The following is a 16,832-nucleotide window of genomic DNA, read 5'->3' as shown; positions in this document are numbered from 1 at the left end:
TTATTTCTTCTAGGTAACCTAGGAGAAAAATCACTATGTTTTACCATTAGCTGACTGCAAAGTAAAACAGAAGGTCAGCTTTCCGAAGAAAACCATATCTTTTCAGTGCTCCCTGACAGGGAAGCCTGATGTTTTAGGGTTTCTGCCTTTGTTTTACCAGCATGCTAATGTATTACGAGTAGCTGCTTATTATCAGAAGTAGAAAAATACTATTTCTGTCTTCAGCTGAAGCATAAAAGACATCAGATGAAATCTTCGCATAGACTGTGTAAATGCAAGAGGAAACAGCAGGACATAGCTTAAGATGCTGCATTTTAACTTCTTTGTAATTCCTGATACCTGTAAAGCAGAAATAAATGCATCTGTACTCTATGTAACCCTCAGTGAAGGCATCAAATGCTGTTTTGAAAAAGGCTCTCCAGCTTACACAGCAAATTATCTTATCATACCTGCAGAAACTAAGCAAAACGCATCCTTGGAGGAGGGCAGGAGGGATGCCGTGAGGCAGACACTAGATTACACCCCTGGCACACAGATTGATGCTCCAGTTGCCTTTCCTGCAGCAGCATTCAGCAAGGCTGGCCATCGTGCTCTGCCTGAGGGCTCGGGAGCTGCCAGGCAGCCCGCCGAGGTGGGCAGCAGAAAGGGAGCCGACCTCCTGCAAAGCTACACAAGCCTGGAGGCAAGAGCTGCCAGCACGGCAGCCAGCACGCTTTGTTAGCACCAGGGGTAATGGTTTTAAACTGAAAGAGGTAGCTTTAGATTGGATATAAGGAAGAAATTGTTTACTGCAAGGGTGGTGAGGCACTGGCACAGGTTACCCAGAGAGGTGGTAGATGCCCCACCCCTGGATGTGTTCAAGGCCAGGTTGGATGGAGCTCTGAGCCACCTGGTCTAGTGGAAGGTGTCCCTGCCCATGGCAGGGGGGGGTTGGAAGTAGGTGATCTTTAAGGTCCTTTCCAATCCAAACGATTCTGTGTTTCTATAATACCTCGGTAGCCCAGAAGTAGCCAGAGTAGAGAGCAGATGTCCTTGCATAGCTTGGGGGAAGTCAGGTGGGCCCTCTGGGGCACAGGCTCTCCAACTTTCCTGAAAAAAATCCAATTTTGAATGATAGTACTTTTTTTTTTTTGGCAGGAACAGTGATTTTTAGACCTACTAATGCTGCTGAGCTGTGGCAGGACCACAGTTTCTCTGCAGTGTGTCAAGTGCCAGCAGCCAGATGCCCCAGACCTTGTACTGGTTTTCAGCAGCTCTCAAAGACCTACTGGGAGTGAGCAGAATGTGCCTGTGGAGAGCAGGAAAAACACAGGAGATCTGCTGACTCCAGCCCCCTGGGTGACCATGGCACTCCATACCCTGCCTTGCTTTAATCACCGCATGGTTTCAGATTTCCCTTCAGTTTGGATTTTGCTCTTTTGGCCAGGACCTTCCCTGTGCCAAGGTCCCCAGAATCCCTGGCACACTCCGAGAGATGCTTTGAGGAGTTTGGTTGCAGCATATTTCCGTCCTTTTGGGTGGTCTCCAGTGACAGAGCAAACCAGAAGGACAGCCACGCCACTGTCAGACCAGGCAGGGCACCGCGGCAGCTGCCCTCGTACCAGGGAGCTCTGCCTCCTCCCGCGGTCCCTCTGCCCGTGCCCCGCCACCCCTGCCAGAGCTTCTCTCTCCGAGGCTGCGTTTGGTGACTGGCCCAGGTAACAGCTCTGCAACACACTTCAGGCTCTCCCAAAGGTAAGCCTGAATATTAACAATTTTGCAGAAAGTGACTATTACCAAAAAAAAAAAAAAAAGTAAACAACATATGTTTGTTAGGCTGCAACAGATCTCTCCTGACTGAACACAGCGAACCACTAAGCTTCTTTACAATATTAGCAGATCAAATATAGCCAAAGGACAAGGACATTTCCGCACCCAGAATTAAGGCGCAGGGCTTTCACAGGTAACCTTTTCAGCGTCGCCGAGAGAAAAGGAGGAGCTGCAGGAACACAGGAAGGTCAGAAGGGAGCGATGCAGCTGGGACAGTCACTGCACCAGGGAAAAGGTGGGAGAAAGAAGTTCTGGGATGCAAAGAGGAACCTCAGACTGTGCCATGGTCTCGCAGGCGTTCTGTCGCTATGAAATGATGCACACCCAGTGCTGTGCTCTGACCGTAGAGCCAGCTGGCACAAAACCACTTACAACCATCTATATTATTTTCACACCACACAGAATGGGGATGGTGGTACCCAACCAGCTCCCCTGTCTGCCCCGGAATTGCCCGCACTGTGCTTCTCCACCAAACCCGTGCCAAACAGCGTGCCAACACTAGGAAGTTCCATCTGAACATGAGGAAGAACTTCTTCCCTCTGAGGGTGACGGAGCCCTGGAACAGGCTGCCCAGGGAGGTTGTGGAGTCTTCTTCTCTGGAGATATTCAAGACCCGCCTGGACAAGGTCCTGTGCAGCCTGCTGTAGGTGACCCTGCTTTGGCAGGAGGTTTGGACTAGATGACCCACAGAGGTCCCTTCCAACCCCCACCATTCTGTGATTCTGTGATTCTGTGAAGTGGCAGTGGGGCTGGGGCGGCACGGTCACACAGCTGAACTGCCTGGCCTCGGTGTAACCCTACTTTTGATCCATCCTTTGCTGAGGGAAAATAGGACACCAGAACATTTGCTGAGGGAAAACAGGACACTAGATCATTTGCAGGTAAATAATCATATCGAAGAAGTACCTGAGCCCACGACTAATTTCAAGGGAAACTTCTTGAATTAATTGCTCTTTAAAAAAAAGGACAATTGTGTGACAGAGATCACTTTGCTACATCTCAGACAGTGAATGCTGACATCCCACCAACTGAGTTATCAGAAAGTTTATTTCTTTTCATTGTATTTCTTCATAACCATCATCAAATCACAACTGCTTGTAAGACAAAAAATGGTTTGGCTTGCCGGTGCTTCTTCCTGAGGAACTACTGGAAAGAGTCCAGAGGAGGGCTACAAAGGTGAGGAGGGGACTGGAGCGTGTCTCCTATGAGGAGAGGCTGGGGAGATGGGCTTGTTCAGCCCGAAGAAGAGAAGGCTGAGAGGGGACCTTAGAAATGCTTACAAATATCTTAAGGGTGGGTGTCAGGAGGATGGGGCCAAGCTCTTTTCAGTGGTGCCCAGTGACAGGACAAGGGGCAATGGGCACAGACTGAAGCAGAGGAAGTTCCGTCTGAACATGAGGAAGAACTTCTTCCCTCTGAGGGTGACGGAGCACTGGAACAGGCTGCCCAGGGAGGTTGTGGGGTCTCCTTCTCTGGAGATATTCAAGACCCGCCTGGACAAGGTCCTGTGCAGCCTGCTGTAGGTGACCCTGCTTCGGCAGGAGGGTTGGACTAGATGACCCACAGAGGTCCCTTCCAACCCTACCACTCTGTGATTCTGTGATTCCTCTCCTCAGAACAGTTCTGCTGGAATTAAACAGGGTTCTAGAGAGTCCCTGAGTCATCATTTCAGAACCCACCCTCCTGTCTGATACACGCAGCATAAAGCAGGGTAGCTGAGCACAGGTTTTGAGCTGACACTGTTAATCCCCATTAACTAGACAGCAATAGGCCATGCTTATTAACCAAATTAATACATTATCCTTCTAACAAGTACAAATGCTACACACCGTGTTTTGCAGCCGTCCAAAAGCAGTACGAGACCCTCGCTGGCCAGCTGGCTGGCAGTACACACCTCCGACTACTACTGGGTTTTAAGTGAGGCAAAACCACAATTGTTTAGAGGACTCAAGAGGGTCATTTTTTTTCAGCTAATCTTGAAAATTACGCTTTAGTGCATGAACAGATATTGCTGCTTCTGAGCTTAGTGACTTCCACAAGTCCTCGAGGTTTCTTACCTGGCCATGCAAAAAGATTCCAGCTAAAAGGTTCTGGTGCTGAAAGTATTAAAGCCATATTTTTTAAGTTACTCAACCCAAGATCTTAAAAACCAAATCCAATGAACCTGAAACTACAGAACTGATTTGTACACTTACTCAGACTCTGGTTTCACTCAAATCTGTTTTTTTTAGGTGCAAACAAATGCTTTGAATCCTTTTTTTCCCAGTTTTTTGTAGATGTCTGTCAGCACTGCAGTGGATGCAGAGCTCTGCATTTCCAGTAGCCCAGAAAACGGGCAGATCTCTTTCCCAAATTGCAGCTAAGAAAACAGACAAGTGAAGGAGCAGTTTTAGGAAGCAAGTTGTTTTACCTAGAGTGTAGCCATCCAGTGAAATCTCCTACAAGCTGGAAGAAGTCACTCGGGAGCTGCAGGTAAACTTGCATGAGGAAAACAAAGCTGTGACTTGATCCGTGCTTGGGTGAGACGGCTGGAAAGAACGATGAAGAACAGCTAGTCACCATAACCACAGCTCCTTGGGACAGGAGATCTTCATAGCCCATCTCTGGCCCTGAGACCCTGAACGCCAGTCTCTTTGCCTAGCGTACATGAGGATGGCCCCCGTACACATGTATCTACCAGCATCCCATTCCCAAGACTGCTGAGGGCAGAGCAGGTAACTTGGCAGTAGTTCCCTGATGTGTCACATCTAGCACCCCGCTGTCATCTACTCACCTTCTCACTCACGTCACCACCCCAGCGATGCTCTTCTCCAGCCTCCTTCCTCTGAGGATCAGACCCCAACAAGCTTTCAGCCGAACTATCCGCACGCACACCCCCTAGGAGCTGAAACAGAGCCACTGCCCCGGCCGAGGGGCAGCCCTGGAGCTGTGCCACCCAAGCGTGGTGGAGCTCCCCACCGCGCTTGGCACAGGCAGCACCCACAACAGGGTGGGTTTCCCCCTGCTCTGAACACAGGACACAGCAATTATGTGCACAGGGTGAGGTGAGTGTATCTGGGCAACAATAAACAAGAGAAGAGAAATCACTCTGAAATTGAGAGAGACTACAAGGGAGGAAACTAAATCCAAGGTATTCTTGACATCTAAGAAAAACTCTCCCAGGAAAGCGCATGCTTGGGCTTCCTCAAGTTTTCTGCATGTGGAAAATGTGCCTATGGCCTTCTGCACACACCGGACTGTAAATGTCACCTGATTTCCTGCTCCTGCGCCCACGGACTGAAGCAGGAACTGAGGAAGGCTGCATCTGGCAGAGGACAAAACCAGTCTGGACAGAAAATGCCCCAGCGCTAACGCGCTCGCTGCAGGGGAGGTGATCCCAGCGACTGGAGACAGATGTGGCTGAGCCTCTGCAGCATCCTCCTGAGCCGTCTCGCCGCTCCCGCAGCCTGCAGGTTGCCAGGTTTTGAGTCACGACTTACTCTTTCTGCATGCACGGAAGAAGTTTGCCTTCTCACGGCCTGCCTCAGGCTGCCCTGCCAGACACGAACGGAAGGTAAACAGGCAGATGGGCTCACAGATTAAAATTCAGAACCAGTTAGAAGCTTTATCCCAGCAGATGAACTCGCCAGATGCAACCCTGAGGCAGGATTCGGCTCAGCAGAGATGACAGACGAAGTGCCACCTTCATCAACCACGGGACGCTGAGCACAGGTTTCTCAGCTGGAACTGGAGAGCCAGCCAGCACCGCAGCCCAAGCCCGAGGAGCACACCGAGCGTGCGACCTGCCGGCAGCACGGGCCACCGCTGCCCACGCAGCGCGGTGGCTTCAGAATGGGTTCACGCTTCCAGCCTCCTCACCACAAGCGGATCGGTGCTCACCGGTGTGCGAGGAAGACGGGGTGAGCTGCCGCTAAGCCGAAGGTTTGGCTGTGTAACCACACACAGGAGAGCAACGCTGGTCTAACTGCAAAACGCAGCATTCAACCAGTGGACACACCTGAGCACACATGCATTTTTCTTTAGAAAATTAATAGTTTTCATGGATTTAGGATGGCTGCAAGATAGAAGGGCTTTTTCCCGCCTGGTGCCTGTGTTAGCACAGCAGGAGCTGGGAAGGCTTCCCCAGGCATGAGCTGTTTTCTCTCACAGGATGAAGCTGTTGCAGGCTCCAGCCCCATCATGATGGCTGCACCTGACAGCTCAGACCACAGCTTGGTTCAAAGGAAAAGCAGAAAGATGACTGCAGAACGGTGAAATCCATAGTTTCACATAAGCAAAGCGAGGGAGACAATATAAAAAACAGCAAAAAAAAATCACAGGTATTGTTTAGGATATGACTTAGATACTCAGAAAAATCCTCCTTGAAGAGCCGTGGTAGGAAGAGACAGGTAGGACATCCTCCCCCGGGAGTCAGGAGCGTTACGGAGATCTGCAGAGCACAGGGGCTGAAGAGTTTGTGCTACCCTGCCAAGGCACTGATCCCGCAGCAAAGCCTTCCCTTCCCGTCGTTCTCCTGCGGGGGGAGCAGGACCATCCTTGGGATCTTCTCATCTTCCACACACTCGCAAGAACGACGGGCTCTCCTGTGGACAAAGCCTTGCATCACCGCTCCCAGCTCGCCCTCCGTGGGCTCCGACTGCAGAGACCAAGTCACCTCGCAGTGAAAGGCTGTGGCAGCAGCTGGTGTCCTTACACCCTTCCCTTCCATTAAAACGTCACCTCGCTAGAAACAAACATTGCTGCAATGTGGGAACTGCTCAGAGGGAAAGAAACAGCAGAGGTGCTTAGAAATTTAAAGTAGTTGCTGCTGCTGGTGCCACAGTCGCCGGGCACCTCTTTCCCAGCCGAGACCTGGAGGTGCCACCCAGCCTGCCAGAGCCGCTTCCCCACCAGAGCGCAGGTCCGCGGGAACGGGAAGAACCAGGGCTAAAGCAGCCACCTTTTGAGTCAAAGTCTCATCTCTTCTTTATTTCCAGTTTCATGCCACGCACAGCTCGCAACACTGACAGAGCAGCACTCGGACCATCACCTTTTGCTGACAGCTTCTGGAGGCCACGCTAGAAGGACAGTTACGAACTCCGAGACGCTTGTTTTCAGGCAGCATGCAGAAACCCTGAATCCGGGCAGCGGTGTATGCATTCTAGCAAATACATGAGAAGCACTGTGTCAAATTATAGATGGACAAGCACCGGTCAGTTTACAACGGGATCCAAAAAGTCCTGCCTCTACAGGTAAGTGAACTAGCAAGTCCCAAAGTCTTCCACTGGCCTAGAGATATACCCTAATCCAGATGGATTTACAGAGCTCTGGAATGGATGTGTAAGAAACCTGAAAATTCACAATTTTTTATGATTCAGAACCAGTTACATTGCATACTTTTTATTTAATAAAAGGTAAAAAACAGGTACAAAATCGTGATTCCGTTTCTTTAAAATGTCGGCTCAAAATAAAAAGACTGAACAATCGAGTTCAGGCAGCAAAGTGCAAAGCGAGCAGTTCCCGCAGCCACGCTTAATCCATCAGTAACCCTTACGCAGCAGGCAGCAACGGGGAGAGCAAGGAGGGCCGGCACAGCTCAGCTGTCAGCAGTCGCAGGCCGGGTAACACCGACAAAGAGGGAGCCCTCGCTTCTCCACACCGTGACACACATACACGACACGCTTTTTAAAATCCAACGTTCTCCACTCCATCATCTCCCCTCCACAATGCAATCAAGTAACACAACAATTTACGAAATTACGACATGAGTTTCCAAACTGTTTTGCTCAGGTGAACACCACAAACCGTTAGTCTGTAAAAAACCGACATACTAAACTGGCTACTGGACTGAGACAGGACACTCTCCCCCTGGCTAAAAGCATGCTAAAATGGCATCCAACAGTCAAACTTCTGGTTCTAAGGGATTTCTGAGAAGGAAAACCACAAAAAAAACCACACTCGAGAACAGCAATGTCTCTTTCTTCACCAGACAAATTTGGAAAACTGGGTATCGACACAGAACAGTAATGCCACCGGCATCCACTTCACCAGGAGGAGGGGTTTCCACCGAGCCCTTCAGAGAGCACCGAGCGAGGTTTGCGTACGCGCCCGCGCTCACCAGCACGTACGCTACGGTCCGTGGGATTACAGCGCGTGTCGAGGGAACAGGGTGTGGGCACTTTAAAGGTTGGGCACAAAAACTTTAGTACACTTAGCACAATACTGCACTTAAGTGCAGTTTGAAAACTTGTTATTGTTAATTATAACTATAGACTGAAGTGTAAAAAATAATGACATATTCTGCTTTCAACTGAAACAGATCTCTGCCGATTTCATGGGAGTGCTGCTGAGATCAGCAAGTCTGCACTTACACATAGCTGAGAACCGTGCTTTGCCCACACCGAGAAGCAAGACCAGGATTATAGAACACACAGACAGTCCATTCCTCGTTATCCACGTTTTACATATCCAGGAAAAATAGCCCTCCTCAGTGTTCAACTAAGCTTCAGTGCAGGAGTGGCTGAAGGGAGCAGAGTCCATAAGGAACACACGCTACACAGGTATTTCAGAACACCACCCGGTACAGCACGACAGCTCTACGGCCGCTCTGCTACAGTACGGACGCACACCGCCCTTCCGCGCCACAGAAACCAAGCAGGCCGACTGCACTACGGACATGTTGGTTTATTACTCCTACCATGCCACTGCAACACAGCATTCCTGCAGCCAGCAACTCCGCTTCTCAGCCGTATTTACACTTGATGTGAAAGAAAATCCATTCAACAGGGAGAGTATCTCATTTAATAGAAAAGGGTGATTTTATACAAAATACATGGAGAAGTATAAGGCCACAGGAAAAGCATCATCAGGTTGACATGGTGGCTGTTTCGTAAGTCAAGACATGATTAGTGCTTCCTCTGGTGCTTTGATACAGGTAACTGAAAGCCTTGAATAATTTCCTATAAGGTGCACAAGCATCCACGATACATAAAACCCCTTAATTTTCTATTTCTCCTGTACTCTAAAAAAAACATAGAGACCCAGCTAATTACTCATGGGTTATCTTGTCATTTTTGCTTTTTTCAGTAGATTTTGATATGCTGGTTTAGTAGGACTGAAAGTAAAACATAATTTTTAGTGTCGAAGTTTCTAAATGGTGTTTGTGCTTCTACCTCCGTTAGAACAGTCTGGCTCCTCCAAACTTTGCTCTGGTGGAGTGTGGATTCAGGAATCCCCGGTATGTCAAACTTCTATCAAAAGTCACAACAGCTTCCACTTGCAAAGGACACAAATTTATAAAATGTTGAGGATTTCAACACTTGTTTTCTGGAAGAAAGTCATTCTGGTTTGGTTTGTTTCAAAAATGATGACACACTTTGATCTCAAACCTCCAACGTCACCTGCGTAAGGAGGGTGTAACCGCACCGGCCCACTGCAGGATCAGGATCTGCAAGCATGAAAACCCCAACCACTGTGAGTTATCAAATCTTACGTGTTTATAAAACACTCCGTCATTCTTCAGGTTTACTGAAAAGGAGTTTCCAAAACTCTGGGTCTCATCCTGCATACCCTTACTAATGCAGGTCAAGTAATTTGTCTGCATATCAAGACCAAAATGAATAAATACAAAATATATTTGGTATAGAAAATACTAGTATAAAAATTAAAAATCACCCTGTTTTACTGTCCATCAGAATATTAACAGCAAGCATTACAAGTGACTTTTTTAACCTATTGCCAAAATCATTTCCAAAGAGTTCTGCTTTCCTGAAGTGCTGGTGATTGCATTTGCCCAAGTATTGAAAAAAAACAGATAGGGAATGGACAAGAAAAGATATGATAGATATCTCGCATAGCGTTATTAATGGAGGACCTAAACTGAAGCATGCACAAACACTGGGAAAAAAGCCATTGTCAGATCTGTTGTAGCCATCAGAGCTCTTCCTGATCTTCAGAAAGTTTGTAGAGAAGGTGTTTCCTCACACTAGCCCTGACAGACAGACGATGGCACGGGGATGAGCATGCTCAGAGCACTGCTGCTTTTCGGTTTCTCTGCTGTGGCGATTCTGTTGAGTTTGCCAACCTCCGTCTGCCAGCTGGGGATCTTCTTCGTGGTCATATGGCGGCGGGTGTGCTTTGTCAAGTGATCGCTGCGCATGAAGCGACGCTCACACACGGGACAAGCAAACTTCTTCTCTCCTGTGTGAGTTCTACGGTGGCGTGACAGCTCGTCGGAGCGGGCAAACTTCTTGTCACAGCCTTCCCAGTTGCAGCTGAAAGGCTTTTCTCCTGCAGGACATAAAAGAAGCACAACTTACTTTAGAGAAGCCATGTTACAGTTTTATCAAAGAACTAACTTCAATTCTGCCTTGCAAAAACTGATGAATTCCACAGAACTGCTCATGTGTGCAGTCAACATCAGCTTCAGCTCAAGCTGTGCTCCAGAGAAAAATCATAGGTATTGTTTCTACTTATTCCCTCCTATCTCTTTAAACGTTGTTAATTGTCTATTTTTTTCAGCTATTCAAAACCCCAGCTACCCAAGATTCTTCACCTTTTGCTTTAAACTGGCTTCAAAGCTGCCTGACTGAACCAGAAGGAGCCGTCTGTCCCCATCCCTGTGTGACCACAGTGCTATGGCTGCTGCATGTCATCAGCAGACGCTGAGGGCAACCGAAAGCCTGGAACGGAGCCTCAGAGTCCTGCTGCTCCGGTGACCGAGTCCTGCACGCACACACACCGCCCCAGCGCGTATCACCGAGGAAAGGCCTGCCCTGCCATCCCCACGCAGCTGGAGGTCCAACAGACAGCTACAGGAGTTCTGCAGGCCCAGGAATGACAGCAAATGACCCAAAATTTATGGTAACACTTTGGAATGGAACAGAAGTGTCCAGCTGAAAGGAAGCCCCACAGAAGCATTGTTCTTATTTCAGATACTGAGAGTACAGTTCTATGTCTGGTATGCATGACACCACCCAGTCACTCGGTGAGCAGGACAAAAGTGGGAAAAGAAAGCCAAACTCCTCTGCCCCACGATCCTGAAACATGGACTGGCTAGTGGGGGGTCAGCATGCATCACCTCCCATAGATCTTCTAGTCTTCATCATGACACGGGGACACATGCAGCTTCCCCAGGGATCAGCAGCCGCACACGCTCAAAGAGAGACACTTGTTGCCTGTCTGTGTTTATCCTGTAGTGTCAGGTTAATTCAGCAGCCTGCAGCACCTACTCTCAAGCCAGAAGCAGAAGCATCATTCTACCTCTGAGCTCTGGTTTACAAGGATTATCAGCTTCACAAGGGGTTTAAGCTCTTTCCCCAGAGGAACTGTAAAGACAATCTGGCAAACTAATGCAAATCCTGCCACGGAAGCTGATATCCAATGAACCACAGTGTCTGCGGGGCAAGGGAGGGTGGGGGAAAAAAGCCAAGGAGAAACAAAATTAGACATGAATTAGAATTAGAAATTAGAATGAGCTGTTCTGTACCAATCTCCCACTGAACCTGTCCCTCAACACAAAAAACAGTCCCCGAGAACTCCAAGTTAGTTTTAACTGAACAGGATCTTAGAGCTAGAAAAAGGATAAGTAAAACATGTGTGCTGTCTCCACACTGACCAGATTTTATGGAGCAAATTAGCTCACATTAAGTAGAATTAATTTTCACATACTTTTAAAATTCCCTTTCTGTAACCAGATAAACGGCTATGTTCCTATAGCAGCTCTACTTCCTAACACAGTTGCCCAAAATCTCAATGCATTCCCATTTAGTCTAAACAAAATTCTGGAAAAATGTGCAGCTTCTGACTTTCTATTTGTGTAACAATTAAGACCAAGTACCTGTACTACGGTTTGCTTACACCAGACCTCTGCGTGCCCCCAGTGAAAGGGACTTACACAACTCATTTCGATCTGGTCCAGATGGCAGGATTCCACTCAAATCTAAACACACACACACAGATGGCAAAGCTTCGCTCCAACTAAAGCATGTGAAATTCAACTAACACTACGGGGTCAGCTGAGGTCTCCGAACAAAGTCTGTCTTGTTGTGCTTGCTCACGGAGAACGAACATTCCTCCCTTCTCTGAGATATGCAGAAGTTTCCTATCACCTGCCTCTTCCCTTTCCCACCCCCTCCCACCAAAAAATGTGCATTTCAGCACCCCAATGCAAGCCAGCACCGGAGCAACAAAGGACCTCCTGGTCATACACACCAGTGTGGGTGCGAAGGTGGGCTTTAAGGTGGGAACTTTTGAAATAGGTTTTCTTGCAGCCAGGAAAGTTGCAAACGTAATTCCTCCGTCTAGAAAAGTCCATCTGGGGGGCACAGCTTTGACCAGAAGCGATGAACACAGGAGCAGGAGCAAGGGGCAGTAACTTGGTGTTCCCAACAGTCATCACTGTTTGCGGGCACTGCGGCGTCTGTGTGACGGCAGTCTGTGGAAGAACCAACATGACGGTCCCCTGAGGCACAGAAGGTCCCATAAGTACAGGCTGAGGGAGCGGGGCTGTCTGCGGTAAAATGGGTTTCATGGGCGTTGAGACTGTTGGAGTTGAAGGCTTGACATAGGCATTGATCATACTGCTTTGTCCATTTAAAGGGATCATCTGACAGAGAACTTGGGGGCTTGAAACAGGGGCAGGTGTCACTGGGGTAGCTCTTTTTTGCAAGTCATTCTCACAATTCTTTGGTAAGTGGGTCTGCGGTGAAACGGGCCGGACCGGTAGTTGTCCTTTATTGGTCACAGTATCACTGGAGTCATGTGCACAAGGCTGATGTACCGGAGAGGTTTTGTTAACCAAATCACCCGTAGCACATGTGTCCTGTGGCAATCTGGAATGTCTTCGGTCATCCGCCTCACACCAGTCTCTGGAAATGCTGTAACCTGAAGTTACCTTTGTTTTCTCTTGCACAGCAGGAATGCGATAGTAAGCAGAACTATCACCTGTGTGACGTATCACGCTTGTTGCCATGGCCCTGCAAGGCTGAGGGGCGAGGGATTCGGATATCACTGGCTTCCGACTGCACTGTCGCTCCATGTTGGTAACGGATGGCTTGGTTATGGGAGAGGCACTGGTCGCTGATGTGACTGAGCAGGCAGCTGTGTTCGCCATGACAGTCCTTGGTTTGGAATAAGTGACTTGTGAGGAGAGAAGCATAGCAGCTGATATCTCAACAAAGTCAGGGCTGTGCGGAGGGGTCATGCACTGCAAAAAAACCACAATTATACAGTAGTGTAATATCTTAACATAATTTTTCACTATCTTGATTGTGAAAAATAAAATGACACCACTTCCTCCAAATCTCAGAACCTGACTCTTAGAACAAAGTGATTAAAACATACATCGCCTCATCTGATGGCCAGATATGCTCAAAAGCATGTTAATAAATGGAAGGCAATGATGCAGCTGTAAACCTGGATAAAACACTGCATGTCTACTCACTGCTGCACTACAAAAACTCTCTCAATCCTTTCTCCTCAGCGATGGGTGCAGCTGTAAAAGGCTACGAGCGCTCTGCTGGTCACAGGAAACAGACTGCCAACAGACAGCGATACCGTACCATTTAACTTTCAAGCTTCCAGCAAGGCCTAGATCTTTTAAGAACGATTACCCCATCAGCTGGTGGCTACTTCTGAGATAAAGACAAACGGAACAGCTCTCTCCCTTCTTATCCATCCATTTTTCTCTACGTGCTCTGGCTGCCACCACCTCTCCTTCCTCCTTTACTGCTGAAAACTCACGCCTGTCTCATGTGCTGCTCACGAGACAAGGCCAACACTGAGCGGCACGAGTGTGAGAAAAAGAAGCCCATACAGCAGCTGCCACGCTGTCTTAACCTGTCCCTCTATTATTCCCCTTTTCCTGACATAACTGCATACTAGAAGCCTGCTGGCTGAAACAGGCCCTAACCGTCTGAAACCCGAACGGCACCAAGCCCTTTTTTAATACCTACTTTTGTTGCAACATAAACTGCAACAAAAAAAAAAATTGTGATTCAGCTGACATTAGTCAGCCAGAGTAGATCAATGCTCTGGAGAAATAACAGACTGCATGTACAAACACATAGCATAAAAACTAATTAAATTGTCTGTTTCATAATGGGAACCTGTACTTTCTCTTATAACGACCAGAGTGAAGCCAAATGTCATCAAGAGCCTTTTTCATATAGTGCTTGCAGATTAAGTCGGTGCCGCATCGTTGAGGCCGACTCTGCCATTCTTGCCCAAAGTGCTCCAAGAAACCTACAACCACCCAGCCAGCCTCCCCAGCGCACCTGGCAAAGCAAACCACCTGTCAGCAAGGGTTTCACACCTCGATCTAACAAGGGATTAAACCCCTACATTTGCCATTCCAGAGACAGCAGAAACACCCAAACTCGACATGCCCGCCTCACTGTTCTGTGTACACACACACAGCACTGGCTGCTCTGTCGCTGTTCTACGCAGGGACACATGAGCAAGCTACCTCTCCCAGCCAAGTTAAAACATTGCAGAGATGGAACACCCAGATGTCAGGCATATTGATTTTGCATTCATGCTTTTCTTACCAGTGTAGATAAATAGTCCTTTGGTAATTCAGACGTAGCCTCGGTGTGCATTGTGAAATCACCGGAATCTGAGAAGGGCGTAAGTGGCCTTATCTTTAATATGTCACCTTTCTGTGATCTTTGACCCCAGGAGCTCATGCAAACAAGCGCTTCAACGGCTTCAATGTCGTTCTGCTCCAAGGTGCTGCAGGTAGACCTTTCGCTGTCATGACGCTGCCTTTCACGGATAGACTCATAGATGTCCACAATGTCAACCTAAACATAATCGGATTACTGGTTGTTAGGACAAGTCAGAATACAAAGCCGACACCACCCACGTACTGTCTGCTCAGGATGAAGGTCATCTGAAACAGATCCCATGCCTGCAGCAAGACTTTTAGCAACCAGCTCAAGTCTTGCCCTCCCCCCACCAGCTCGTCTCCCCACCCCTGTTACTCTTACAAAAAAAAAAAAAGTAAAGAAAGAAGTGTGATTTGCAGGAAAGGAACAGATATGTGCATAGCTCACGTTTCCAGAGTCACTTTCCTGGATTACACTGCTCTGAATAAACACATCCCATGCTTGCATACAAGCAAAAATAGGAGAAAAAGAGGACTTCCAACCTTGTCTAGACAAGGCTGTTTCCTGGACCCAAAAGACAACTGCTATTCCAGCACTAGTCTCATTCTTGTAACATTTAGAAGATAAGTTTCAGCTGACAGTAAGATGCTTTAAGGTATGATCACTGACTCAGGGTACCACACCTTGCAAAAGCATTTAAATCTTTTTGTTAGCAGTAGGGAAGCTGGGGCCTGGGGAAAGCAGGAAAATCGTCTTCAAAGTGCAGCGGGAATTGTTTGCGTGGTACTTTAGAAAGGTATGATATTATACAGGTGCTAGGTATCCCAAGATGCGCTATGAATAACATGAAGACATATGCAATCATATTGATCTGTTTCCAATTGCGAGCATCACAGAAAATATGTGTGTGAAAGTGCGTACATGCAAAACACTTGACCTCCCTGTGAAAGGATAACCAAACTTCCTAATGCTTGGCAGTGACCCCAAAAGCTACGCTGCGCTGCTGGTTTGTCGGCCACGTGCCAGCTCAGCCTCAGCCAGGCGTCCGAACTCTTCCAGCCTTCAGGCACATCAACTAACCGTGAAGGCTGGGATTCAGAAGCATGGGCCGAGATTCTTGGGCCTCATGCTGTTGTACAGCGTGCTTATATACTGCAGCTAAAGGGTTTTAACCAAAAAAGCTCCGCCACACTGTTAGCACGGCCTAAAGCCCTAGAGGGAATGACAGTTGTTGGGCGACACCGCTTCCACAGCTAAGTACATGAGTTTTGCTACTTGGCGTGGAAGGATCTCGGCTCAACAGTGCCACAAGGATGCAGAGCTGTGTGACACTGTCTCCACTACAGGGACCTGCAGTGTGTTAAACCTAACGGATCCCAAACGCCAGCACCGGGCTCACAGAGGACTTCTTTTTGGCTAAAACATGAGGTACCGTGCATGGAGACGTCAAGGCTGGGGGGCAGGGAGGGGTTAAACCCCTCTACAACGGGTATCCACGCGATCCAACCGCCCTGAGAGAGCCTTTTAAGAATTTCCACCGAAAACAATGGGAACCAGGGTAAAAAAAAAAACAACAACAAACAAACCGCTGCCGCCTGCAAGCGCGGACGCAGACAAGCAGCCACACCGGGCGGGCCTCTGCAACTCGGCAGCCGACGTTCCCTCACGGCGCGACTTTCCAGTTTAAGTAAACGTGAGGAAAAACATCCTCCGCTTCGAAGAAAAAGAAAAAAGAAAATAAAATAAATTTTTTAAAAAGCCCTTTCTCCAGGAGGGCGCCTCAGCCCGGCCTCGTCCCGCTGCCAGGGCAATGGCTAACCGCGCCTGGCCGCCTTGTCCTCGCATCACCCCGCCGGCTGCCGGGGCCGTACGTGCGCGGGAAGCGGGCGGGCGGCGCCTCTCCCCCGCCCGCTCCCCTCCTCACGGTGGGGCACCCGCCGTGAGGCGGGGAGCGGGCGGGGGAGAGGCGCCGCTGAGGGGCAGGCGAAGGAAAGGAGGCGAGCGGGGCAACACACGCCCCTGAGGGCTCTGCCCCGCCACGACCGGCCGCCCCCCCGCGCCGGGTAACGGTCCCGACCGCCCCCCCCCGCCCCGTCCCCCCGGTGCTTACCGCGGCCGCATCTCCCATCTCGGAGCGGGGCGAGCCGTGCATGGCGCGGGCGGGCGCGGTGTGACCGCGCGGCGGGCGCGGGCAGCGGGCGACGCAGCCGGCGCCGCCCCCGCCTCCTCCCTTTCCCCCGCCCGCCTGAGGAGACGAGCGGCCCCCGCGGGAAGCGCTCCGCCACGCTCCCTGCGCCAGGGGCGGGGCGGGGCTGGGCGGGGGTGGAGGGGGCTTCTGACCAATCACCGCCCCCCGCGGCCCGCCACCGGCCAATGAGCGGCGGCGGGCGGCGTGATCGCGGCGTGCCGCGGCGGTGCCGGCGGGAAGGGTGGCGC

At 49.5% G+C, this 16,832-nt stretch overlaps 1 protein-coding gene across 1 annotated transcript; it reads right to left on the bottom strand.

Annotated features, from left to right (window-relative positions):
• Positions 1-8,570: 8,570 nt before the first annotated feature.
• Positions 8,571-16,587, bottom strand: KLF11 (KLF transcription factor 11). Its single transcript, XM_075414828.1, has 4 exons — positions 16,507-16,587; positions 14,337-14,591; positions 12,001-12,994; positions 8,571-10,077 (listed from the first exon to the last, which is right to left on the bottom strand). Exons 1-4 carry the CDS (start codon positions 16,546-16,548, stop codon positions 9,773-9,775), a joined length of 1,596 nt encoding a protein of 531 aa, XP_075270943.1. The 5' UTR covers positions 16,549-16,587; the 3' UTR covers positions 8,571-9,772.
• Positions 16,588-16,832: the final 245 nt, after the last annotated feature.

This window comes from Opisthocomus hoazin, chromosome 2 (assembly GCF_030867145.1).
Source record: "Opisthocomus hoazin isolate bOpiHoa1 chromosome 2, bOpiHoa1.hap1, whole genome shotgun sequence".
NCBI classification, from domain to species: domain Eukaryota; kingdom Metazoa; phylum Chordata; class Aves; order Opisthocomiformes; family Opisthocomidae; genus Opisthocomus; species Opisthocomus hoazin.
Note: the sequence above shows the minus strand (reverse complement) of the source record. Positions and strands in the feature narration are given on the sequence as shown.